The following is a 26059-nucleotide window of genomic DNA, read 5'->3' on the forward strand; positions in this document are numbered from 1 at the left end:
ATAGTGTTTCAGTGCTTGATGAACTATATTCTAATTTCGAAAGCAATGACGAAAAGCTATTTGTTGTGTCAAATTTTTTCTGTAAATGTACATAATGTGTGGTATACGACAGATACCTGTTAATGAAATACAAAATGATTGCACCCAATGTAACTGTAAGAACAAAATTGGGAATGATAGAGAAGGGACCTGATTATACTAAAAAAAAAGAAAAGATGGTATGGATCAGAGTGACCATCTTTTGGTCTACACTCCTTTTGAGAGGAAGCAGAATAATGGAAGAAAGTATTTTTGTAGGCTAATTTGCATACATGTTGAATTCATTATTGAATTGGCAGAGCCATTGCTTAATAAAGGAGGCCTGGTTGTATCAACCTAGACTCAAAATAGTTCACCTGTAAATGGATTCAGAGGAAGACATTTTCCTAAATTGATTCTGGCTACAGAAATATCAGAATAGCATTACAGGAGATGTAATGATTGTGCAGAATGCAGTAAGGCAATATCTGGGAAGACAAGAAAAGATACCAGGTAACATTGTGAAGAATATGATGTAGAACTTTGTTTCCTAAAAATGCTTCAATTTTTTCATACTCAGGCAACAGAAAAAAATTAATTTCCAGTAAAAAAAACATATTTTCAACCTGTTTTATTTTTAGTATATATATCTAATCCTGACTCCATTTAGGTAACGAAAAATGAAAAAAAAAAGTTGTGAAAAAACACATATTCGTTTCATTATTAAAAAAAATTGTCACTGATGTAAGGCCATGTTTTTTTGTGGCACTTCATTGAAAAAAATACTTATTTCAAATAAATAAACTGATTTATGTTATGTGTTGCGGAACCTGCCAAAAAAATACAGAAGAGTTGCGATGAAGCATATTATCAGCCAGCTGAATGACACCATAGCTACCCAGTCCTCCAAATGTTAAAATGACTGGGTAAACTGGTTGGGATAATTGGTATCAATGGTTGTGTGAAGACAATGACAGTACAGGGCGTTCAATAAAGAACTCCCTAGTTTTATTGTGTCCTAGAATCTGTACAAAGTGACATACACTCTTCTAGTTTGTGGTGTTTGATTCATCATCTCTCCAAGTTTTATATCCCCTACAGTTGGCAGGTCTGCTTGACCTTGAGATGGCACCAGTGCTGGTTTTTTTCTGACAGTCTGACAGTGTACATGCCCTGCAGGGTAGTTGAAACTGTCCCTGAGAAAGAAAATGTTACCAAACATTTTCATTGCACAGAATTTTCTGTCTTGCGGTCAGTTTTAACAGAAAACCCCTACACTGATGTTTGAGAATATAAAGCCTTTGTCCATCTGAATTCTTATTTACGTATTGTGTAAAAATTTAAAGTAAATCACTCAAGAACTTTTTGGGGTTTTGGTAACATTTCCCCTTCATATATATTATCCATATCTCTGTACATTAAAGAATATGTAGGCTATGTCTGTCCGCATTTTCATTTGTGTATTCTGTAAAAATTTGGGAGCTTTCTGAGATTTTTGTTAACAACATTTTCCCTTCTTATATTACATAAATATTTGTTATATATATTAAAAAATATGTAACCTATGTCCATCCGAATGTATGTTAGAGTATCATTTCAAAATTTAAGGTAAATTGGTCAAGAACTTTTCAAGAGCTTTGGTAACAACATTTCCCATTTACATATTGCATATATAAATACTATTAAAAAGTATGTAGTCCGTGTCCATCTAAATTTTGATTAGAGTATCATTTCAAGTAAATCAGTCAAGAAGTTTGTGAGGTTTTGATAGCAACTTTTCCCCTTTGCATATTACATATATATTAATATCTTTTATGTATTGCATAATGTATAGCATTGTCCATCTGAATGTTCATTAGAGTATTATGTAAAAATCTGAAGTAAATCAGTCAAGTACTTTTCAAGATTTTGGGTAGCAACATTAAACAACGACTTCTCTTTATATAATAGTACAGATGAGCTGTCAGTTATTTTCTCATATGATTGGTACAAGGAAATGCTTTCATTTGTCTTGGAGAGGGGACCACCAGTTCGTCAAATGTGTTGTGCAACTGCAAATGAAAGAAATGACCTACTGGTAAGGAAATGGTTGTATTAAAATTCAGCAGTTCTCCAAATTTAAATTTAGTGGAATGTCTGTGGGAGATTTAATATGAGTACATGAAGACTGTGACCTAGGTTATTGAGACCCTTGTTGAAATGTTATCTTCTGATGAGAAAATGATATAATAACTTTTCAGATTAATTTAAACAGTACTGTTTAATGTTTAGTGAGAAAATACCATCTGACGTGTTAGCTGGATTGACAGACATGCATACATATAAGTAGATTAACTCCCATTTCAAATGTTAATAGTTGTTTTTTACTCTTATTTTGATTTAGTGTTCATCAACGTCTTTTGCACAGAGTACAAGGTGTGATTGGAAATTTTTAAGAATGGGCTCGTAATTGTACAGTGGTGCTACTTACATGCTACTGTGATGCTTCTCCTTCAAAATAGTTCCCTTCTGACTGAACACACTGACTCCAATGGTGTTTCCACTTTTGGAAACATTCCTGGAAATTTTTCTTCCTGAAGTGTGTTAAGGACGCTCTCCGTATTTGCCTGGATGTCTTCAGTTGAGTCAAATCACTTCCCTTTCAGTGAAAATTTCAGTTTAGGAAACAGGTAGAAGTCTGCAGGGGCCAAATCAGGGGAATATGGCAGTTGTGGAAGCACAGGAATTTTGAATTTGATGAAAAATTCAACGATGGAGAAGGCACAATGAACTGGAGCATTGTCATGGTGTAGCACCCAACTCCTGTCTTTCCACAATGCAGGCCTTTTCTTCCGCACCTTTTCGTGCAAACGCTCAATGATACATTTGTAGTATTCCTAGTTAATTGTCTGTCCTCCAGGGGTAAATTCATGATGCACAATACCGGTAGAATCAGAAAAATCACCAACATTGTCTTCACCTTTGACTGACTTTACTGTGCTTTTTTCGGTCTTGGTGAACCTGGAGTCTTCCACTGTGAAGACTGCACTTTGGTTTCAGGATTATATCCATGTACCCATGATTTGTCACCTGTAATTACCCTATTTAACAACTCTGGGTCATATTTAATCCAATTAATCAGTCCTTGACACACTTTAAGTCTGTATTGTCTCTGGTCACTTGACAACACTTTTGGAATGAATTTTGCAGACACTCGACACATGTTCAGATCTTCAGTTAAAATTGTCTGAACTGAATATAAACTTCAATTAAGTTCATCGGCCATCTCCCTAATTGTAAATCTAAGATCAGAGCACACTAAGTCGTGATCTTTCACAATATTGTCATTCGTTTTTGAGGCAGAAGGACAGCCAGACCGTGGTTCATCTTCAAATGAAATGCAGCCATTTTTAAATTTGTTGAACCAGACAAAAACATTTGACTGGCTCATACAATTATCTCCAAAAGCTATTTTTAATAGTTCGTAAGTCTCAGAAGCTGATTTCCAATTTTTAAAACAAAATTTCACGCAAACTTGTTGCTCCGTTTTTACGTCCATTTTCATGCAGGTCGATCTGCACCCAACCAGCTGCCACAAGAACTGAATGAAGGAAACGCAGTTTCCTGTCGGAGGGCATTCAAGGACAAGGCAATGACTCACTCCCCACCCTCCGTGCACGTGCTCATCAAACCAGTAAGCAGTAGCGGATCCATTCTTAAAACTTTCCAATCACACATCATACAAAATGTTAATTTTTTGCCTATTTAAATGCAACATTGTGATTTTATGTCTTGAAAGATACTGCTGTTTTTGTATAAACCAGTCTGGTTTTTTTTTTCTTCTGACTAATACCATCATTGTGACTTACTGTATGTTGTCATTAATTACATTAGTGTCTCATATCAGCTACTGCTATGATCAGGTCTGAAGGTAAAAAAATGGCATAGTTTTTATTGCAACTGGTGTCAGTTTCATTTCACAAATTGTAAACTTAAGATCTGACAATGGCAATAGCCGAAACATGCCACTTGTGAAGTAACTAAAAAATACATTACATAGTATAAATGACACTATTTGCCAAAATTCATAATGATCACAGACTCAGGGAGTTTATTATCTTTCTTAATAAACTTATTGTTATTTGTGGTGCTGTTTTTGTTTCATAGCATATGCCCTGGAACAGTTTGTGTTCTTCTTATTATTCAGGAATTTAGAGGACACTTCAAACCCAGTGTACACAGCTTCAGCACACAAACAGATTATCAACTGTATTGATGGAATTGGTGGATTAAATGTGGGATGTGGTGCTCCTGAAATAGTAACTGGAAGTCGTGATGGTAAGTAACATAATTTCTACATAGTTTCTCATGGTTTCCTGTGGCTTCTATATCTCAACTAATGAAACCATACATGGAAAAAAAAACATTAAACTTTTAAGAAGCTGTTGTTAGCATAACATGTAACATCTTAATAGTACATCATCTTTACAAAAACTTTTACTAACACAGGTGATAAAGATTGGTCTGTCTTTCTCAACTCCATCCAATATCCCTTTCTCTTGATGACATTATTATTGGATTTGTAAGTCTCTCAGGAAAAAACCTATCTAAAAGGATACTTAAAATTGTTGGACATTGCTTATTGTAGAGTTCATAAACCATTAATATCCTATTTAGTATCTGATCATACCTGTTCACCTCAGTGAATTTATAACTCCTTTAAGTTCTTTGCTATTCATCTCCCCCTGTACACTAATTTTGTATGAAATTTGTATACTGGGTCATGTGAGAGGAATTATAATTCTGTCTACCTTCAGTTGACAAGAAATGACCGTCAGAGATAATGAATTTTAAACTTGGTCTCCTCATCCAGAGAATATGTTAATTAAGAAGGTCCCCCTCCTTGCATGAACACAACTTTTCTTATCCATCTCAACATTTCCTTCCAGTGTTGTTCATTCTCAGTCAGCATTGAACTACTTGTTCAGGAGATTTAGATTTTATGAACTGGGAATGTGATTGCATGAAACTTATCGCTATTGATTACATTATACTTACGTATGTTGTTTTCTATCGTAAGCTGTTGTTGTTGTTGTGTTCTTCAGTATGAAGATCGGTTTGATGCAGCTCTCCACACTAGAGTATCCTGGGCATGCCGCTTCATGTCTGCATAAATACTGCAGCCAACATCTATTTGAATGTTCTTACTGTAGTCAAGCTTTGGTCTCCCACTACAATTTTTACGTCTCCCACACTTCCCTTTATCACCAAACTAATGATTTTTCTATCCTTGTAGATGCGTCCTATCAACTGATCCTTTCTTTTAGTTAAGTTGTGCCATAAACTTCTATTTTTACAAAGTCAGTTCAATACTCCATTATTTGTAGAATCTACTCATCTAATCTTCAGTATTCTTCTGCTACATTACATTTCAAAAGCTTCTGTTCTATTCTTGTCTAGTTTTAGTGTCTCATTTCCTAATCGAATTCCTTCAGCATCATCACATTTAATTCGACTCCATTCCATTACTCATATTTTAATTTGATTGATATTCATCTTGCAACTTCTTTTCAAGACACAATTCGTTTCACTCAGTTGATCCTCCAAGTCATTTGGTATCTCTCACAGAATTTCAGTATCATTGCCAAACCTCACTTTTTTCTGGTGGGCCCCACATCTGTTAAAGTAGATCCACTTGAGAATGGCCAATGCCAAACTTAGTAGTGCAAATCAAATATTTTAAACACAGCCGGGTAGATTAATGCCCTTCTTTCTCAAAATTTTTATTTCTTCTCCCTGAACTTTAATTCCCTTTCCAAATTTTTCCTTTGTTCCTTTTTTCTTATTGTTCAACATACAGATTGAATAGCGTTAGACATAGACCACAATCTCGTGTCACTCCCTTTTCAGCCTCTGCTTTCCTTTCAATGTCATTTAATTCATAGGACTGCACTCAGGATTCTGTACAAGGTAAAATAGTCCCCCATTTGGATCTCTGGGTAGGGACTGCTCACGAGAACGTCATTATCAGGAGAAACAAAACTGGCGTTCTACAGATCAGTGTGTGGAATGTCAGATCCCTTACTCAGGCAGGTAGGTTAGAAAATTTAAAAAGGGAAATTGATAGGTTAATGAAGTTAGATATAGTGGGAATTAGTGAAGTCTGGTGGCAGTAGGAACAAGACTTCTGGTCAGGTGAATACAAAGTTATAACTACAAAATCAAATATGGATAATGCAGGAGTAGGTTTAATGCATTTTTGTAGCCATGGTAGACACGAAGCCCATGTCTACCACAGTAGCTCTAGTTTATATGCCAACTAGCTCTGCAGATGATGAAGGGATTGAAGAAATGCATGATGTGATCAAATAAATTACTCAGATAGTTAAGGGAGATGAAAATTTAATAGTCACGGGGGACTGGAATTCAATAGTAGGAAAAGGAAGAGAAGGAAAAGTAGCAGGTGAATATGGACTGGGAGTAAGAAATGAAAGAGAAAGCTGCCTGGTAGAATTGTGCATGGAGCATACTTAACCATAGCTAACACTTGGTTTAAGAATCATGAAAAAAGGTTGTATATGTGGAAGAGGCCTGTGGAGACACTGGAACGTTTCAGATAGATAATATAATGGTAAGACAGAGATTTCGGAACCGGGTTTTAAATTGTAAGACTTTTCAGGGGCAGGTGCGGACTCTTACCACAATCTATTGGTTATGAACTGTCGATTAAAACTGAAGAAACTGCAAAAAGTTAGAAATTTAAGGAGATGGGGCCTAGACAGACTGAAAGAGCCAGAGGCTGTAGAGTGTTTCAGAGAGAACACTAGGGAATGATTGACAACAGGGGAAAGAAGAAGGTGGGTAACTTTGAGAGATGAAGTTGTAAAGGCAGCAGAGGATCAAGTAGGTAAAAAGATGAGGGCTAGTAGAAATCCTTCAGTAACAGAAGAGCTATTGAATTTAATTAATGAAAGGAAAAATAAAAATGCTGTAAATGAAGCAGGTGAAAAGGAATGCAAATGTCTTAAAAATGAGACTGACAGGAAGTGAAATATGGCTAAGCAGGGGATAGAGGACAAATTTAAGGATGTAGAAGCATTTATCACTAGGGGTTAAGATAGATACAGCCTGCATAAAAATTAAAGAGGTCTTTGGAGAAAAGAGAACAACCTGTATGAATATCGAGAGCTCAGGCAGAAAACCAGTCCTAAACAAAGAAGGGAAAGCAGAAAGGTGGAGGGAGTGTATAGAGGGTCTATACAAGAGCAATGTACTTGAGGGCAATATTATGCAAATGGAAGAGGACATAGATGAAGACAAAATGGGAGGTATGATACTGCGTGAAGAATTTGACAGAGCACTGAAAGACTAAAGTCGAAACAAGGCCCTGGATGTAGACATATTCTGTTAGAGCTACTGATAGCCTTGGGAGAGCCAGCCATGACAAATCTCTTCCATTTGGTGAGCAAGATGTATGAGACAGGCAATACCCTCAGACTTCAAGAAGAATATAATAATTACAATTCCCCAGAAAGCAGTTGCTGAGAAGTGTGAAAATTACCAAACTATCAGTTTAATAAGTCTTAGTTGCAAAATACTAACACAGATTGTTTACAGACGATTGAAAAAACTGGTAGAAGCCAATCTCAGCGACGATTAGTTCGGATTCTGTAGAAATGTTGGAACAAGCAAGGCAATACTGACCCTACAACTTTTCTTAGAAGATAGGTTAAGGAAAGGCAAACTTACATTTCTAGACCTAGAAAAAGCTTCTGACAGTGTTGACTGGAATATTCTCTTTCAAATTCTGAAGGAGGCAGCTGTAAAATACAGGGAGCAAAAGGCTATTTACAATTTGTGCAGAAACCAGATGGCAGTTATAAGAGTCAAGGGTTGTGAAGGGTTGGTTGGATTGGGTTGGCGGAAGAGACCAAAGTGTGAGGTTACCAGTCTCATCGGATTAGGGAAGGACGGGGTGAGAAGTTGGCTGTGCCCTTTCAAAGGAACCATCCCGGCATTTGCCTGGAGCGATTTAGGGAAATCACGGAAAACCTAAATCAGGTTGGCCAGACGAGGGATTGAACCATCATCCTCCCGAATGCAAGTCCAGTGTGCTAGCCACTGGTTATGAAAGGGAAACTGTTATAACCAGGAATAACACAATAACCTCGTCAGTCTGGTTTATTAAATCACAAATCACTTTTTAACAATTATGTTAGCCAAGCGTCTACCCAGGCTCACACTCAGAAGTAATGCATAATTAAAGTTTGGTTATACCAATGTCCAAATGTGCATAGTGGGGTGCACGTCCCGTAATTATTCCCAAGTCCAGTGAAGTTCAGTCTCTCCAAGTGAAGTCGCTAGATTTCCGCCGAGCAGACAGGTAACCTCGAGTGGTGCGGGGAGTCATCCACAAGCAGCTGGAACACAGCGTACTGCACTTCCCGATGATGAGAACTGTCGTTTGCAGCAGCAGCCGGGGTTATATAAGGCTTGCTAGTTAATGGAGCCATCGGCTGGGGTCGCTGTTTTCCAGGGAAAACCAATCGCAATGTTTCCTGGCGTAGCCAATTGCTGTGTGCTGACAAACGCGCGCGCGCGAAGGCGGCCAGCGATGGTAGCTGCGAGCCACCCGGAGAAGTGCGGCCAGCGATGTATTTCTCGGCCATGTAAGGGAGCATGTGTGTGAAGACGGCCAGCGATGGAAGCAGCGGGCCGCCCAGAAAAGTGCGGCCAGCGATGTATTTGGCGGCCGCGTACTGGAGCGCGTTGTTCGGTGTTTGTTAGAAGTGGTGTATACCACAGAAACAGTGGTTGAGAAAGGAGTGAGACAGTGTTGTAGCCTATTCCTGATGTTGTTCAATCTGTATACTTAGCAAACAGTAAAGGAAAGAAAAGAAAAAGTTGGAATAGGAGTTAAAATCCATGGAGAAGAAATAAAAGCTTTGAAGCTTGATGACGACATTGTAATTCTGTGAGAGACAGAAAAGGTCCAGGAAGAACAGTTGAATGGTGTGGACAGTGTCTTGAAAGCAGGATAAGAGATGTTCATCAACAAAAGAAAAACGAGGATAATGGAACGTAGTTGAATTAAATCAGGTGATGCTGAGGGAATTAGATTAGGAAATGAGACACTTACAATTAGTGGGGCTAGTAGATCACTTTTGCTATTTGGGGAGCAAAATAACTTATGATGGTCAAACTAGAGAGGACATGAAATGTAGACTGGCTATGGAAAAGAAAGCATGTAGCCATGTGTGGAAGTGAAACATGGATGATAAATAGTTTAAACAAGAAGAGAATAGAATCTTTTGAAATATGGTGCTACAGAAAAATGCTGAAGATTAGATGGGTAGATCACGTAACTAATGAGGAGGTACTGAATAGAATTAGGGAGAAGAGAAATTTGTGACACAACTTGACTAAAAGAAGGGATCGATTGGTAGGATACATTCTGAGGCATCAAGGACACACCAGTTTAGTATTGGAAGAAAGTGTGGTGGGTATAAGTTGTAGAGGGAGGCCAAGAGATGAATATGCTAAGCAGATTCAGAAGGATGTAAATTGCAGTAGTTACTCGGAGATGAAGAGGCTTGCACAGGATAAGGTAGCGAGGAGAGCTGCATCAAATCAGTCTCTGGTCTGAAGACCATAAAAACAACATCCATATTGGAGAAGGTATACTGTTGCTACTATTCTCTGGTCTGTCATTTAGCTGCCACAGCCAGTTTTAAAGGCATTTGAAGTTTCATGTTGAAAAGGAAGAAGGTGAAAATTTAAGATCCTGTCAACAATTAGGCTATCAGAGATGGGGGCACAGACTCAATTTGGATTAGGGCAATAGAGAGAGGAAGCTACATTTACATTCATGAAGTAATTTGGAAAAAAGTGTGGATAACTTGAATCAGGATGGCAGCTTGGTATGTGCATCCAAGTCCTAAATGTGAGTCTGTGCCCCAAATTGTTCAGTAATTTTTTTTTGGATGCTGAATCATGATGTACATTAGTGTTTTCTGTCTTTCACCCCTTTTTGTATTCACAAAGTATTGTAAAGAGCTGAAAAATAACATTGACTTGTAGAACAAAACTCCTGATATTGAATAGGTATTCAACCTTCTTGCTTTTTTATTACTCAATTTTCACTTAAAAGAAAAAAAAGACACACATTTATTCACCTATGTTTTAGGTAGCAGAAGAGCCACTTAAATTATAAAAAAATTGCATTAGCAAGTAAGCTTTCACTTCTTTTCTACCTGTACTAATTGCAATAACACAAGACCTCCATGAAGTAACATTGTTGCAGCAATAAGGACCATCTTTTGTCCTTTTTTTTAATGACTTTAATGGAGGCCAAACACCTCTTATGTGAGAACCAGCATGTTTTGTGCAAGTACGCATCATGTAAACCCCAGCTTGATCTATTCATTCATGAGATAAGTGGGCTGTAGATAAAGGCTTCTAGGTTGCATTACTCTTCACTTCCTGGTGTTGCATCCATTGACAGCCCCACTAATTGTTCTTATGTTGACGTGCGTGTGGTTTTGTTAGAAATTATCTCTCAGTGGTCATTGTTTTTAAATGTTCATGAGATGTATTTATCACTATCATTGTTTAATACCAAATGTACATAACAGAAATTTTATTATTATTGTTATTATTACTATTACTACACTGAAGAGCCAGAGAAACTGATACACCTGCCTAATATCACGTAGGGCCCCTGTAAGCATGCAGAAGTGCCGCAACACAATGTGCCGTGGACTCGTGTATTGTCTGAAGTAGTGCTGGAGGGAATTGACACCATGAATCCTGCAGGGCTGCCCATAAAGGGTGGAGATCTCTTCTGAACAGAACATTGCAAGGTATCCCAGATATGCTCAATAATGTTCATGTCTTGGAAGTTTGGTGGCCAGTGGAAGTGTTTAAACTCAGAAGAATGTTCCTGGAACCACTCTGTAGCAACTCTGGATGTGTGGAGTGTCTTGTTGATCCTGCTGGAATTGCCAAAGTCCATCGGAATGCAGAAAGGACATGAATGAATGGATGCAGATGATCAGACAGGATGCTTATGTATGCATCACTAGACATATCGGGGGTCCCATAGCACTACAACTGCACACAACCCACACCATTACAGAGCCTCCACCAGCTTGAACAGTCCCCTGCTGACATGCAGGGTCCATGGATTCATGAGGTTGTCTCCATACCCATACATGTCCATCCGCTCAATACAATTTGAATCGAGACTCGTCCAACCATGCAAAGTGTTTATAGCCATCAACAGTCCAATGTCTGTGTTGACGGGTCTAAGCAAGGTGTAAAGCTTTGTGACATGCAGTCTCCAAGGATACATGAGTGGGCCTTCAGCTCCAAAACCCCATATTGATGACATTTCGTTGAATGGTTTGAACGCTGACACTTGTTGATGTCCCGGCATTGAAATCTGCAGCAATTTGTGGAAGGGTTACACTTCAGTCACAATGAACGATTCTCTTCAGTCATTGTTAGTCCCATTCGTGCAGGATCTTTTACTAGCCACAGCAATGTCCAAGGTTTGATGTTGTACCGGATTCCTGATATTCCAGGGTCACTCGTGAAATGGTGATACTGGAAAATCCCCACTTCGTCGCTACCTTGGGGATACTGTACCCTATTGCTCATGTGCCAATTATAACACCACATCCAGACTTGCTTAAATCTTGATAAACTAGCAGTGTAGCAGCAGTAACTGATCTAGCAACTGTGCCAGAAACTTGTTTTCTTATATAGGCGTTGCTGACTGCAGCGCCATATTCTGCCTGTTTCCATATCTCTGTATTTGAATATGCTTGCCTATACCAGTTTCTTTGGTGCTTCAGTGTATTATTATTATTATTATTATTGCTGCTGCTGTTGTTCTTCCTTTCTGAAGAAATATGTTTGATTATAACAAGGCAACTCTTTGGAGGAAGGTTAGGAGAGAAAGGGACATGTCTCAAATGCACTATGGGTAGGCTTCTAGTCTACTGCCTTAGCCAGGTGCACTACCACTGCTGGTCAAGAGCTGGCACTCTTGTATGGTTCTCAACAGCCTTCTAAAACTGCGAACCTCAGTTTCTTGACTACACATCAACACATGAGAAGTGCATTGTGCTACAGCAGCATTTGTTACATTTAAGTGTAATTATAGAACCATGTCCTTTGTCAGGAGTTTGACTATGTTTCATCATGTCCTGAAATGAGAGACATTCTAACCAAGATCTTTCCCACACCCCTAAATTCGTGTTCCATTGCCCACCCAACCTACACATCATCCTAGTTAATCCCTACGCCATTCCTGCTCCCATCCTCTTGCCACAGTAAATATATCCCTGCAGAAGAGCAAGGTGCAAGACCTGCCCAATCTATCCACGCAGCACTTCCTGTCAAAGGCTTTTCCTACCCCACCATGGGACAGGCCACTTGCGAAAGAAACCACGTCATATATCAGCTCTGCTGCAAACACTGCACAGCCTTTTATTTTGGTATGACTACCAACCAAGATGAATGGCCACTTCCCAATCTGTTGCCAAGAATAAAGTTGACCACCCAGTGGCACAACATGCAGATGAGCATAATATGCTTAATTTCAGTGGCTGCTTCACAATCTGAGCCATCGGCAGCCTTACCGCCACCATCATCTTCTCTGAATTACACAGATGGGAGTTATCCTTGCAACACATCCACCACTCCTATAAATGCCCTGACCTCAGTTTCTGGTAACCCAATACCCCAAACTCTCCACCCAACAATTTTCCCCTCCTCCATCCTATTACACTGTCCCAATTTACATCCCCACATCGCTTTCTCGTATTAGACTGTCCCAATTCACATCCCCATGTTCCATTCAGCATGTGCTGCTCCCAAGTGGCTCAGACACATGTCCAGACCATGCAACTGCCATCCCTCATGTTCCTAGCCAGAAAAACAGTTACCAACCTCTGAGCAGCTAGCCACCCACCCTCAGTCCCTCTCCCTGTCTCCCACCTTTCTCTCCTGTATCCATGCCACATGACACAACCCCACCCCTACCTAGTCCACCTGCCGAAACGCGGCGCTGGCATCTTGCATCCGGCCGGCACAATGTAAGGACATAGGTGTGTGTATCCATACATTGTGTGTGTATATGTGTGTGTGTGTCCTAGCTCAAAAGGTATTACTCCAAAAGCTAGCAAGTTTTCATTCCTTTTTGTGTGTTCCACTTGATGACTCAACATATCTGTTTTTCGATGAGTGATCTCCTTTACTCTGAAGTGGATATTTACATTTAAATGTGTGCTACAATCTTGCAAAAGATGAGAAAAATCAGTGACATATGGGGTCTGTGCTTTTCTTATCAAAAAGAGTAGTCTTTTTACAACCATGTGTTACTGTGCTAGAACTAAGTAGCAATTTATTTTTGTTACGAATTAGTGTAGTTGTACCCCTTCCTTTTTTTATCTTTTCATCTTCTCAATAATCTAAAAGAATAATATTTGATGCCATTTGCCATAATTTGTTAGTATGACCTGTTATCAACTATTACGATGTACTCCGGGTTTCCTTACAGAAATTGGTTTCATTGTCTGATGTTCTGACATGTCCCACAGTTGTCACAAATATGGTCAATGAGAAACTTCGTGGGGTATTAAAGCTACATGCCAGACCGGGACTCAAACTCAGGACCAAATGCTTTAAAAACTGAGCTACCCAAGCAGGACTCACAACTAATCCTCACAGCTTTACTTCTGCCAGTGCCTCATCTCCTACCCTCTAAACTTCACAGAAGCACTCCTGTGAAACTTGCAAGACTAGTGCTCCTGGAAGAAAGGATATTGCAGAGACATGGCTTAGCCATAGCCATAAGCTTGACCATAGCCTGAGAGTTGTTTCGAGAATGAACTTTGACTTTGCAGTGGAGTGTATGCCGATAAGAAACTTCCTGGCACATTAATACTGTGTGTCGGATGGAGGTTCAGACTCAGGACCTTTCGCTTTCATGAGCAAGTGGTCTGCCAACTGAGCTACCCAAGCATGACTCATGGCCCACCCTCACAGCTTTACTTCCACTTCTACCTTCCAAACTTCACAGAAGCTTTCCTGTGAGACTTGCAAAACCAGCACTCCTGGAAAAAAGGATGTTGCAGAGACATGGTTGAGCCACAGCCTGGGAAATTGTTTCCAGAATGAATTTTCAGTCTGCACCAGAGTGTGTGGATATGAAACTTCCTGGCAGATTTACTGTGAACTGAAGAGAAACCTAAAACATGTATAATAAGACTTTGACTATTTTGTTTGTACGAGGGTGGTTTCAAAAGTTCTTGGAATCACCAGCAGAGGTCAATGCTAGTGCAACAAGTTGTTCACTTGATATTCATTGGACTGTTGCCTGTAAACATGTGCCACATCAGTGCTCTTGGAAGAGAGCTGTGGTGGTGATGTGGATCTGTTGTTGTTCCCATGTAGTGATTTGCAAAGATGGAAAAAATTGAGATTTCAGCAGTGATTAAGTATTTTGTAGTATGAAAGCAAAGGACATTCATGCCAATTTCCAGAATACACTGCTCCTTCATACTCAACTGTTGCCAAGGGGACAAATGAATTTAAATTTGGTCGGGAGAACTTAGATGATGATCCGCCCAGTGGTCGGCCAAGATGTGTCACTACTCCAGAAATCATTGCAAAAGTGCACAAAATGGTCATGGAGGATTGCCGATTGAAAGTGCATGAAATTGCTCACTCTTGCCATATGTCATGGGTGCCACGACTATTGACGTTGGATCAAAAACGCATGAGAATGGACGTATCGGAACAATGTTTGGCCCGTTTTAGGAGAAACAAGATTTTTTGTGCTGGTTTGTGACCACAGATGAAACTTGGGTACACTACTATACCCCAGATACAAAACAACAGTCAAAGCAGTGGAAACATGCTGATTCTCTGCCACCAAAGAAAGCAAAGACAATTCCTTTGGCAGGAAAAGTCATGGCATCAGTGTTCTGCGATGCGAAGGGGATTCTGTTTGTAGATTATCTCCCCACTGGGCAAACAATTACTGGAGAATACTATGCTAACCTCCTGGACAAATTGCAGCGATGGATACGCAAGAAAAAACCAGGTTTATGAAGGAAAAAAGTCATCTTCCATCGAGGCAATGTGTGCCCGCACACATGTGCCATTGGCAAGGGAAAATTACACAAACTAAGGTATGAATTGTTACCACACCTGCCTTATTCACCTGTTATGGCTCCGTCAGACTTCCATCTCTTCACAAAACTGAACATTTTCCTTGGTGGACGAAAATTCATTTAAGACAGAGATCTGATAGCTGGAGTTGACAACTATTTTGCAGGCTTGGAGGAAACTCATTTTTGAGATGGGATCAAGGCACTGGAACATTTTTGGACCAAGTACATTAATCTACAAGGAGACTACATTGAAAAATAAAAAAAAATGTTTCAGTGATGTAAATACTTTTTTCTATTCCATTCCAAGAACTTTTCAAACCACCCTCGTACACCACATTCCAATAAATAAAAATTAAAGAAAAGAGAAGTAGCTTTTGTAGCTTCCTACATGCTACTGTAACAAGGGCTACATACACTATGTGATCAAAATATCTGGACACCCATAAAACCACACATTTTTCATATTAGGTGCATTGTGCTGCCAGGTACTCCATATCTGTGTCCTCAGTAGTCATTAGACATCGTGAGGGAGCAGAATGGGGCACTCTGTGGAACTCACAGACTTCGAATGTGGTCAGGTGATTGGGTGTCACTTGTGTCATGTGTCTGTAGGTGAGATTTCCACACTAAACATCCATAGGTCCACTGTTTCTGATGTGATAGTGAAGTGGAAACATGAAGGGACACATACAGCACAAAAGCATGCAGCATCTTGTCTGTTGACTGACAGAGACCGCTGACCGATGAAGAGGGTTGTAATGTGTAATAGGCAGACATCTATCCAGACCATCACACAGGAATTCCAAACAGCATCAGGATCCACAGCAAGTACTATGACAGTTAGGTGGGAGGTGAGAAAACTTGGATTTCATGGTCGAGTGGCTGCTCATAAGCCACACATCGCGCCCATAATTGAAAATGACACCTCGCTTGGTGTAAGAGAGTTGGATGTTGTGTGAAATTACCAATCATGGTACACAATGTGGTGATCCAATGGCAGGGTGTGGGTATGGAACATGCCCGGTAAACATCATCTGCCGGCGTGCGTAGTACCAATAGTAAAATTTGGAATCAGTGGTGTTATGGTGTAGTCGTGTTTTTCATGGAAGGGCCTTTCACCCCTTGTTGTTCTCATGGCACTATCACAGCACATGCCTACATTAATGCATTTTGGGGATGGTGAATGCATCTTTCAACAAGATCGAGCACCAGTTCATATTGCACAGCCTGTGGCAGAGTGGTTTCACAACAATAACATCCCTGTAATGGAGTCCTGACCTAAATCCTATAGAACACCTTGGGGATGTTTTGGAATGCTGACTTTGTGTCAGGCCTCGCTGACCGACATAAATACCTCTATTCAGTGCAGCACTCCATGAAGAATGGGTTACCATTCCCCGAGAAATCTTCCAGCACCTGATTGAACATATACTTGCAAGAGTGGAAGTTTTCATCAAGGCTAAGGGTGGGTCAACACCATACTAAATTCTAGCATTACCGATGGAGGGTGCCATGAACTTGTAAGTCATTTTCAGCTATCTAAATTATTTGGCTGTTTGAAATGTATGTTACTAGTGTTGTTTGAAGAACAAAACCAATAGTATTAATATGAGAAACAAGAACCAGGTGGGACTAAATGTATTAATCTGCAATTTAATTAATTAGTAATTATATAGCTTAAAAAAGAAGTAAATTAAAATTTTCTTACTTCCCTTGAAATTTGTTAAAATGGGACTACCTTATTCTTCCTTCTATCCTTCACTTGTGCTTAGTTCCTTTATAGACATGTTAATTGAATATTAGATAGTCAAACTCAAGATAAAGAACTATTATTCTGAACAGCTTGTTATTCTTACAGGTAGTGTGAAGGTATGGGACATTCGACAAAAGGGGAAACCAGTGGCTGTCATGGAACCGGAAGAAGGTGAAATTAGAAGAGACTGTTGGGCAGTAGCATTTGGTAGGTTAAGCACATTTAAAGGATATCAGGCAAATCATAGTATTTTAAATATTAAATCCAAATTCAGTTCAATTAAGTTCATTTCCCAAACAGAGGTGTCTTTTGTGATTCTTTAATCTGTTATTAATTGCTACACACATAGTAACCAAATCACCTCTACTAATTCTGCTGTAGAGTGATAACCAAGAGTACAATATTTTATGTCCATTTTATATAATTTGGAATTATTATTCAATATTGTTCATCTAGTGGATGACAAATATGACATTTTCCTGCTTTAATATATACCTTAACTTCTTTAATCTGTAAATCGGAAGTATGACACAGCCGTAAAATTATGCAATGAAACAAATAAATAACTGATGATAGTCATACATTCTACATGAAAATGGGTGAATGTAAAGTCCCCAGTCTGGCTGAGAATCAAATTCAGGGGGCCCATGAACAGCTGATGCAGATTCCCATGAATCAAGAGGGATTCCCAAAGACAGCTATTATGACCCCTTTTGGACTTTATGAATTCCTTTACATGCCATATGGACTCAAAAATACAGTGCAGACGTGGCAGAGGTTCATAGACAATTTTCTTTTCAAGTTTTCCTTTTGCTATACTTACTTAGATGATATTTTTGTCTTCTCTACTTCTCAGCACAGACATGAAGAACATCTCAAACTAGTTTTTGATGCCTCAAACAAGCTCAGAGTGACACAGTGATGAGAAATATGAACAGCAACAATAAGAAGTTAAGTTCTTTGGCCATTCAGTTAGCACTGAAGGCTTACAGCCTACAATGCAATGGGATGAACTCATTAGTCAACTACAGCAGTCATGAAACTTTCAAGAATTATACCAATTTCTCAACCTGTTTAATTTTTGTTGCAGACAGCTATCTCACACAGCAGTCATCCAAGCACTACTGATGAATGTGTTAGAAGGCAAGCACATAACAATCAAGCAAGATATTGAATGGGCCCAAGAAATGGAACAGGAATTTTAACAAATTAAAGACTGCATTTTTCATGCAATGACGTTGCCACAACCACTACCCACCACACTCATTTCAGTCAGTTCTGATGCAAGTGATTCCACAATTTGATCAGTTCTTCAACAGTCAATAGCTGGAATACAACCACTACTACACTTCTTTTCCAGGAAGTTGACTGACTCCCAGTGCAAGTGATCAATGTATAACAGGCAGTAGTTGTTGTCTATGTAGCAGTAAATCGGTTTGAAAATGATATGGGGGGAAGCCTGTGACATCTGCACAGATCCACTGACAGATTCCATTTGCAATCTTTGAAACTGATGTTTGACATCTCCATGGCACAGACAAAGTCATTTCAGACCATCTGTCTTTGATGCCACTCTCAGTGGATCCTGATTATGACAAACTAGCAGAATCACTACAGTACACACAATTATGCAAACTCCTATGCAACACCACAATGAGTTTGTGCATAGAATGCTGCATCATTCTTGGCTTTTCAGCACATGTATTGTGTGATTTTTCCCAGAATCATCATTGACAACTCATATCCCCCAGTATGAGGAAAGTCATTGGATAAACAATAAGGGCTGTCCCATTCAAGGATCCATCCAACAAGGAGACATGTCACAGATGCGTTCTTGTGGCCAAATGTCAAGAGAGACTATAAAATTGGACCCAAGCATTTTCTGCGTGCCAATGCTCTAAGATAGGATGGCATGCACGGCCACAATACAGCCTTTATTCAATCCTTAAGGGCTGCTTTCAGCATATCCACCTATATCTCGTTAGGTCCCTCCCTGAATTAGGTAGTTTCTCTTACATCCATTCAGCACTTGACGAGGTAACTCACTGAGTTGAAGCTACAGCAATATCTATCATTTCGGTGGAAACCACAGAGAAAAGCATTTGTCCATTTATGGATTTCCTGTTTTGGCTGCCCTGTTTCCATGACTAATCAAAGCAGACAATTTGAACTGGCACTTTTTACCAAACTGTTACTTCTGAACCACAGTATACCATCCTCAAAGTAATGGTCTCATGGACTGCTGGCACCACACACTCAAACAGCCCTTATGTGCCACAGAGGAGAGTGGACAGAGGCCCTACCTGATGAAGTGCGGCAAAAACACATTTGAGATCTTACTTCAAGGGAAGACAATGAGTGTTATCATCAGTAGACTCAAGCTTGCATGGATCCTACAGGATACCTCTGACTTGACCAATAGTGACACCGACCACACAGATGAGAGCATTCACATCATTACAGATGATGATGTATTTGTAGTACTGCAGACATGCAACAGTTTAGGCCCAAAGATATCTTGGTTAAACTCATCGATGACATTCTCATCATGAAAGGACAGCACAGAGAGTGGTGGCTGATGAAGGGACACTTTAAAAAATAAATTAATTAGTTAATTCATATCACGTAATTGCTCTCGGCTTGTGAGAAATATTCTCTCACAACTACAGATTCCTGCAGGATGTCGACCCATATACAATCACTTCTCAGCTTTTGGCGGATGGAACCATCACTTTCACAGCTGCTAAGAAACAGCCACAGTTTCAACATTTGTAAGTGGAGCAGGATGCGTCAGTAGCCATGACATTGCCGCATCTACCACTAACCCCCTTCCTCTTTCCAGCTCTGAGCATCAGTCCTGTTACACGTGACTGCACCATCTCCCCACTCACCTCAAACATTATCATCTTCATTTATCAGCAGCTATCACATTTTGCTTTATTTAGCTGATGTGCTGAGAAATGGTCCGGCCCCCAGGGCGGGTCTCTGTGGTGACGCAGCAGTGGTTACATTAACTAATATAGCAAAACTCTGTTACAGGACTGTCTTTGAGACTGTTCGATCTGAGCTTTCATTGTATTCACACAAGTGATTTCAGTGTATTATTACTGGGCAAAAAGTGTGTATATTTCACATTTTCTATCACAATCATTCAACCATGAACAACCTCACCTGGATCTTTACACAAGGTTCTTTATTAAAAGATTTTTCACTTTTTTTGAAAAATTACATTCATATCTCTTAATTGCCCTTGACTAGTGAGAAAACACTATGCAGTAATGTAGCAACAGCTCACATAGGTCCTGTTGTTCCACTCACTTTTTTTTACTTTAGAGATGAAAATTTCCTTATATAGGGACAAATCTATTTCCTACTAGTTACCTTGATTCTGTTAGATTTCAGGTATTTTATATTTTCAAATATTCACATTCCCTCATTTTCTAAACTTAATGGAGTTTCTTCCTCTAAGAAGGGAATGATTACATCTTTCTGATCATCATATACAGGGCGAGTCACGAGGTTTTCCCCCAGTTGCTGGTGGTTATTCCTTAGGTTATTTGGAACAAAAAATGGAAATACAGTAATGTGATCAGATCCATAGTTAAGAAGCTACAACAGACTTCTGGAACATGCCACAGTGCATGGAGTGCTACACTTGTGTTCACAGGACACAGGATCGGTCTTAGGTAGACAACTAGTATGTTTGCGTAACAACAGTCACTGTTTTCTGTTATTGTCTCCTGTGTACAGTACACTTTGCGATGCTATACAAATTTTCATCGTAGGAGTATTGTACATTTTGGGCTTATATGGTGGTAATGTGAAAGCTGCTGTTGCCGAATATCACCGTCGGTATCCTAATCATAGGATTCTGAGTGCCAAAACATTTAGTGGAACAAATCGAACATTGCAAGAAACTGGTACTCTTCCCAGGATTTGTATACACTCCAAAAGACATCATGACATTCAAGAAGAGGAAAACATTCTTAATTCAGTAGAGCACAGTCCCCGTTCAAGAACAAGATGCCTGGCTACCCGACTGAATGTTTCACAATCTAAGGTAGGTATGTAGGATTCTTCATTAGAATGGATGGTATACTTTTCATGTCCAGAAAGTTGACCACATGATTGTGTCAACCATTTTCACTTTTGTAACTAATTAAATGGAAATTGGCAGCTCTATCGCTTCATAATGTTCAGTGATGAAGCAGCATTTGCAAGAGATGGCATCAACAGCATGCATAACATGCATGTCTCAGGAGACGAAAATCCCAATGCCACAATAGTATGTCAATTTCAACGCAGATTCAATCTCGATGTCTGGTGTGGTGTTTTTTGTGGCTAGTTACTGGGGTGGTTTATTCTCCTGGGAAATTTAAATTGTCAGATTTACAGTAAATTTTTATGAGAAGGCTTACTGCAGCTTCTTGAAGATGTTCCTCTGGAAACAAGGTGCCACATGTACATCCAACAGGATAGGGCACCTGCACACTTCCACCATGTGGTAACAGCTTATCTTAATCAGCAATTCCCACATTCGTGGGGGCCCTATTAACTGGCAATTTGACACCCCTACATTACTGCATCTGGGGGTGAATAAAAGACATTGTGTATGAAGTTAAGGTGGGAACATGAGAAGAATTAATACAACGCATTTTTGATGCCGCAACGTTAATAAGGAACAAGCATGTGAAATTACGAAATACTACTCTCGTGGTTACTCCAGTGAAAATCATTGCCTTCAAATACAGGGAGGAAATTTTGATCACTTGCTTTAAATCCACTCTGAATGCAGGAAACTGCTACAAAATTGTTTAAAGTAATTATTATGTGCATTTTTGGTAGTGAAATCCTACAACAAAAGTTTTTTCTGCTGTTTTCCTGAGTTTTTCAATTGCTGTAGCGTCTTAATTATGCATCTGATTCCATTACTTTATTTACATTTTTTTTTTTTCCAGAAACCGGGGGAAAACCTCGTGACTCACCCTGCAGTATTAACGGCTTTAGACAGAAGTTCAGCACTGTCGCACATTGGCTCAACCACTACTGCCGTATATTGTCTCAACCATTCTGTTCCCAAGAGTGTCTTGGGTACAACTGAAAACGATTATTCAAAAGATAGCTCCTATGAGAAATTTGAGGAGAACTACTTCCCTAATAGGTTAACCCTTTTATCTAGCAATCCCTGGATACTGGAAGCAAGCTGAAGTCCCATTTCTGTTGTTTTTGATCAGTTATACTTTCTGGTACTATGTCATTTCACTACCCAAATCAACTACCATATTTATTATTTCACCATACAGAATGACTTCAATTATGCCTTTTACACTGGGCTGCCCTCTCTGGCACTACTTGTTGTAATATGGCATCTCTAAGTTCTTGTTGCTCCTCCTAAATCACCTGTCCTAATATCTCTGCCTTAACTCTGACATACCCAGCCCCTGGGAACAGCCTCTTCCTTAGGATATGCAGCATTTTCCATATATTTTATCTCAAAAATTCTTTTTGTGTGTCCTTCCCCTTCGTTTGCTCTGTTCCCAATTGTTTTTCTTGCTTTATTGTTGTATCCCCTGTATGATCTCTCAGTATCCCTCACCTTCCCATTACAGAACTAGCTATTTTTGCTTACCTTCCGTCCATGATGGGGTTTAGTCTCTCTTTTTGGACTCTGACCATTCTTTCTTCATTTCTGTTCTTCATAAGCATGATTAAGAATATCCAGTTGTTCCAAGTAACTTAAAACTGAACTGACTCATGACCATTCCTTCCCAGCAGTTTTCTCATGTACGTAGTTCGACGTGCAACTGATTAATGATCTTAGTAGATGGATCTCACTTATTGGTTCATCTAAGAGCTTTACCTTTGTCAGGTGCCATTCAAAATAGTTTGAGAATCCTTTCCATTCGGGGTTGTGTGGTATTGCATCCAGTAATTCTACATTTGGTTTTTGCTGTTCTGCTGCAGACTAATATTTCTCTTGTTGCTTCTCAAAATCATTCTACTTCTAAAAAGGCTATAGGATGTATTTCCACTTCAGGCTTGAAATATGGGAACTTAATAGGTAAATTAATTCCATGTTCTAGATGGAATTCCGCCCATCAGTCATCACATTTCCTATCATCTTTCTGTGGTGTGAGAGCATGGCACTTTGTTTAACATCTCCTATGTCTTCAGATTCATCAAATTTCTCCTTTAAACTAGCAGTGTGGGTCCAAAAATCTCTGCCATCACTATCTTTACTAACATTCCTTTCAGTTCATTTAACGTCTGTTTGGTTAGCTGTAGCCACCTCTGGCATGTGTCTAGTAATTTCCTGTAACACATTCTCAGTATGTTCTATTCTGTGTACAAAATCGAAAGGTACTAAACGTGCTATTCCCATTTTCATAGCCAGGTGTTTTTGGGCTGTTGGTTTCAGTTCAGTATAAAAGTTACTGTTACAGTTCAACTGTTCCTTTAGAGTTTAAAATTACTGTTTTCTCTTAACTCAGTTGCTACATCCAAGAAACCCTCTTCCTGTAATTTTCTTTGGGTATTTGCATCAGATGACACTTCCTGCACAATTTATGTGACATCATTTCACAGTACTTATAAAGTGTTGCAAAACTCCTCATTCAAACACCTGTTATTTTTAATCAGCTCTTATTGTGATGTTTATTTTGAATTGTTTGCTGGATCAATAATAGTAATATCATTTTATTATATTAATATATGGTTTTAAGTCTGTTTTCTCTACTCTCAACTCTGTAATATGATTTTCCAGTTGCTTTTCATGTTTTGTCATGTTAACATCTAATTCAGAAAGTCTGTCTGTTAGTTAAAAACATTGAAGACGGCTTACAAATTCTGTAATTTTTTATTTTTGCTGTCCTTCCCCTTTGTTTGTTCTTTTTAACTTTTCAACATTGGCATTGTTGTTGTTGTTGTGGTCTTCAGTCCTGAGACTGGTTTGATGCAGCTCTCCATGCTACTCTATCCTGTGCAAGCATCTTCATCTCCCAGTACCTACTGCAACCTACATCCTTCTGAATCTGCTTAGTGTATTGATCTCTTGGTCTCCCTCTACGATTTTTACCCTCCACGCTGCCCTCCAATGCTAAATTTGTGATCCCTTGATGCCTCAAAACATGTCCTACCAACCAATCCCTTCTTCTAGTCAAGTTGTGCCACAAACTTCTCTTCTCCCCAATCCTATTCAATACCTCCTCATTAGTTACGTGATCTACCCACCTTATCTTCAGCATTCTTCTGTAGCACCACATTTCGAAAGCTTCTATTCTCTTCTTGTCCAAACTGGTTATCGTCCATGTTTCACTTCCATACATGGCTACACTCCATACAAATACTTTCAGAAACGACTTCCTGACACTTAAATCTATACTCAATGTTAACAAATTTCTCTTCTTCAGAAACGATTTCCTTGCCATTGCCAGTCTACATTTTATATCCTCTCTACTTCGACCATCATCAGTTATTTTACTCCCTAAATAGCAAAACTCCTCTACTACTTTAAGTGTCTCATTTCCTAATCTAATCCCCTCAGCATCACCCGATTTAATTTGACTACATTCCATTATCCTCGTTTTGCTTTTGTTGATGTTCATCTTATATCCTCCTTTCAAGACACTGTCCATTCTGTTCAACTGCTCTTCCAAGTCCTTTGCTGTCTCTGACAGAATTACAATGTCATCGGCGAACCTCAAAGTTTTTACTTCTTCTCTATGAATTTTCATACCTACTCCGAATTTTTCTTTTGTTTCCTTTACTGCTTGCTCAATATACAGATTGAATAACATCGGGGAGAGGCTACAACCCTGTCTCACTCCTTTCCCAACCACTGCTTCTCTTTCATGCCCCTCGACTCTTATAAGTGCCATCTGGTTTCTGTACAAATTGTAAATAGCCTTTCGCTCCCTGTATTTTACCCCTGCCACCTTCAGAATTTGAAAGAGAGTATTCCAGTTAACGTTGTCAAACGCTTTCTCTAAGTCTACAAATGCTAGAAACGTAGGTTTGCCTTTTCTTAATCTTTCTTCTAAGATAAGTCGTAAGGTTAGTATTGCCTCATGTGTTCCAACATTTCTACGGAATCCAAACTGATCTTCCCCGAGGTCCTCTTCTACCAGTTTTTCCATTCGTCTGTAAAGAATTCGCGTTAGTATTTTGCAGCTGTGACTTATTAAACTGATAGTTCAGTAATTTTCACATCTGTCAACACCTGCTTTCTTTGGGATTGGAATTATTATATTCTTCTTGAAGGCTGTGGGTATTTCGCCTGTCTCATACATCTTGCTCACCAGATGGTAGAGTTTTGTCATGACTGGCTCTCTCAAGGCCATCAGTAGTTCTAATGGGATGTTGTCTACTCCCGGGGCCTTTTTTCGACTCAGGTCTTTCAGTGCTCTGTCAAACTCTTCACGCAGTATCTTATCTCCCATTTTATCTTCATCTACATCCTCTTCCATTTCCATAATATTGACCTCAAATACATCGCCCTTGTATAAACCCTCTATATACTCCTTCCACCTTTCTGCCTTCCCTTCTTTGCTTAGAACTGGGTTGCCATCTGAGCTCTTGATATTCATACAAGTGGTTCTCTTCTCTCCAAAGGTCTCTTTAATTTTCCTGTAGGCAGTATCTATCTTACCCCTAGTGAGACAAGCCTCTACATCCTTACATTTGTCCTCTAGCCATTCCTGCTTAGCCATTTTGCACTTCCTGTCGATCTCATTTTTGAGACGTTTGTATTCCTTTTTGCCTGCTTCATTTACTGCATTTTTATATTTTCTCCTTTCATCAATTAAATTCAATATTTCTTCTGTTACCCAAGGATTTCTATTAGCCCTCGTCTTTTTACCTACTTGATCCTCTGCTGCCTTCACTACTTCATCTCTCAGAGCTACCCATTCTTCTTCTACTGTATTTCTTTCCCCCATTCCTTTCAATTGTTCCCTTATGCTCTCCCTGAAACTCTCTACAACCTCTGGTTCTTTCAGTTTATCCAGGTCCCATCTCCTTAAATTCCCGCCTTTTTTCAGTTTCTTCAGTTTCAATCTGCAGTTCATAACCAACAGATTGTGGTCAGAATCCACATCTGCCCCTGGAAATGTCTTACAATTTAAAA

The 26059-nt window shown here is 39.3% G+C and overlaps 1 protein-coding gene across 1 annotated transcript in view; it reads left to right on the forward strand.

Annotated features, from left to right (window-relative positions):
• LOC126471479 (dynein axonemal assembly factor 10) overlaps positions 1-26059 on the forward strand; it is a 173481-nt gene that overhangs the window by 55623 nt on the left and 91799 nt on the right. Inside the window, exons 3-4 of the mRNA XM_050099685.1 lie at positions 4205-4335; positions 17041-17142. Coding sequence (XP_049955642.1) covers positions 4205-4335; positions 17041-17142 — 233 coding nt within the window. The remainder of the gene's footprint in view (positions 1-4204; positions 4336-17040; positions 17143-26059) is intronic.

Source organism: Schistocerca serialis, chromosome 1 (assembly GCF_023864345.2).
Source record: "Schistocerca serialis cubense isolate TAMUIC-IGC-003099 chromosome 1, iqSchSeri2.2, whole genome shotgun sequence".
Taxonomy (NCBI): domain Eukaryota; kingdom Metazoa; phylum Arthropoda; class Insecta; order Orthoptera; family Acrididae; genus Schistocerca; species Schistocerca serialis.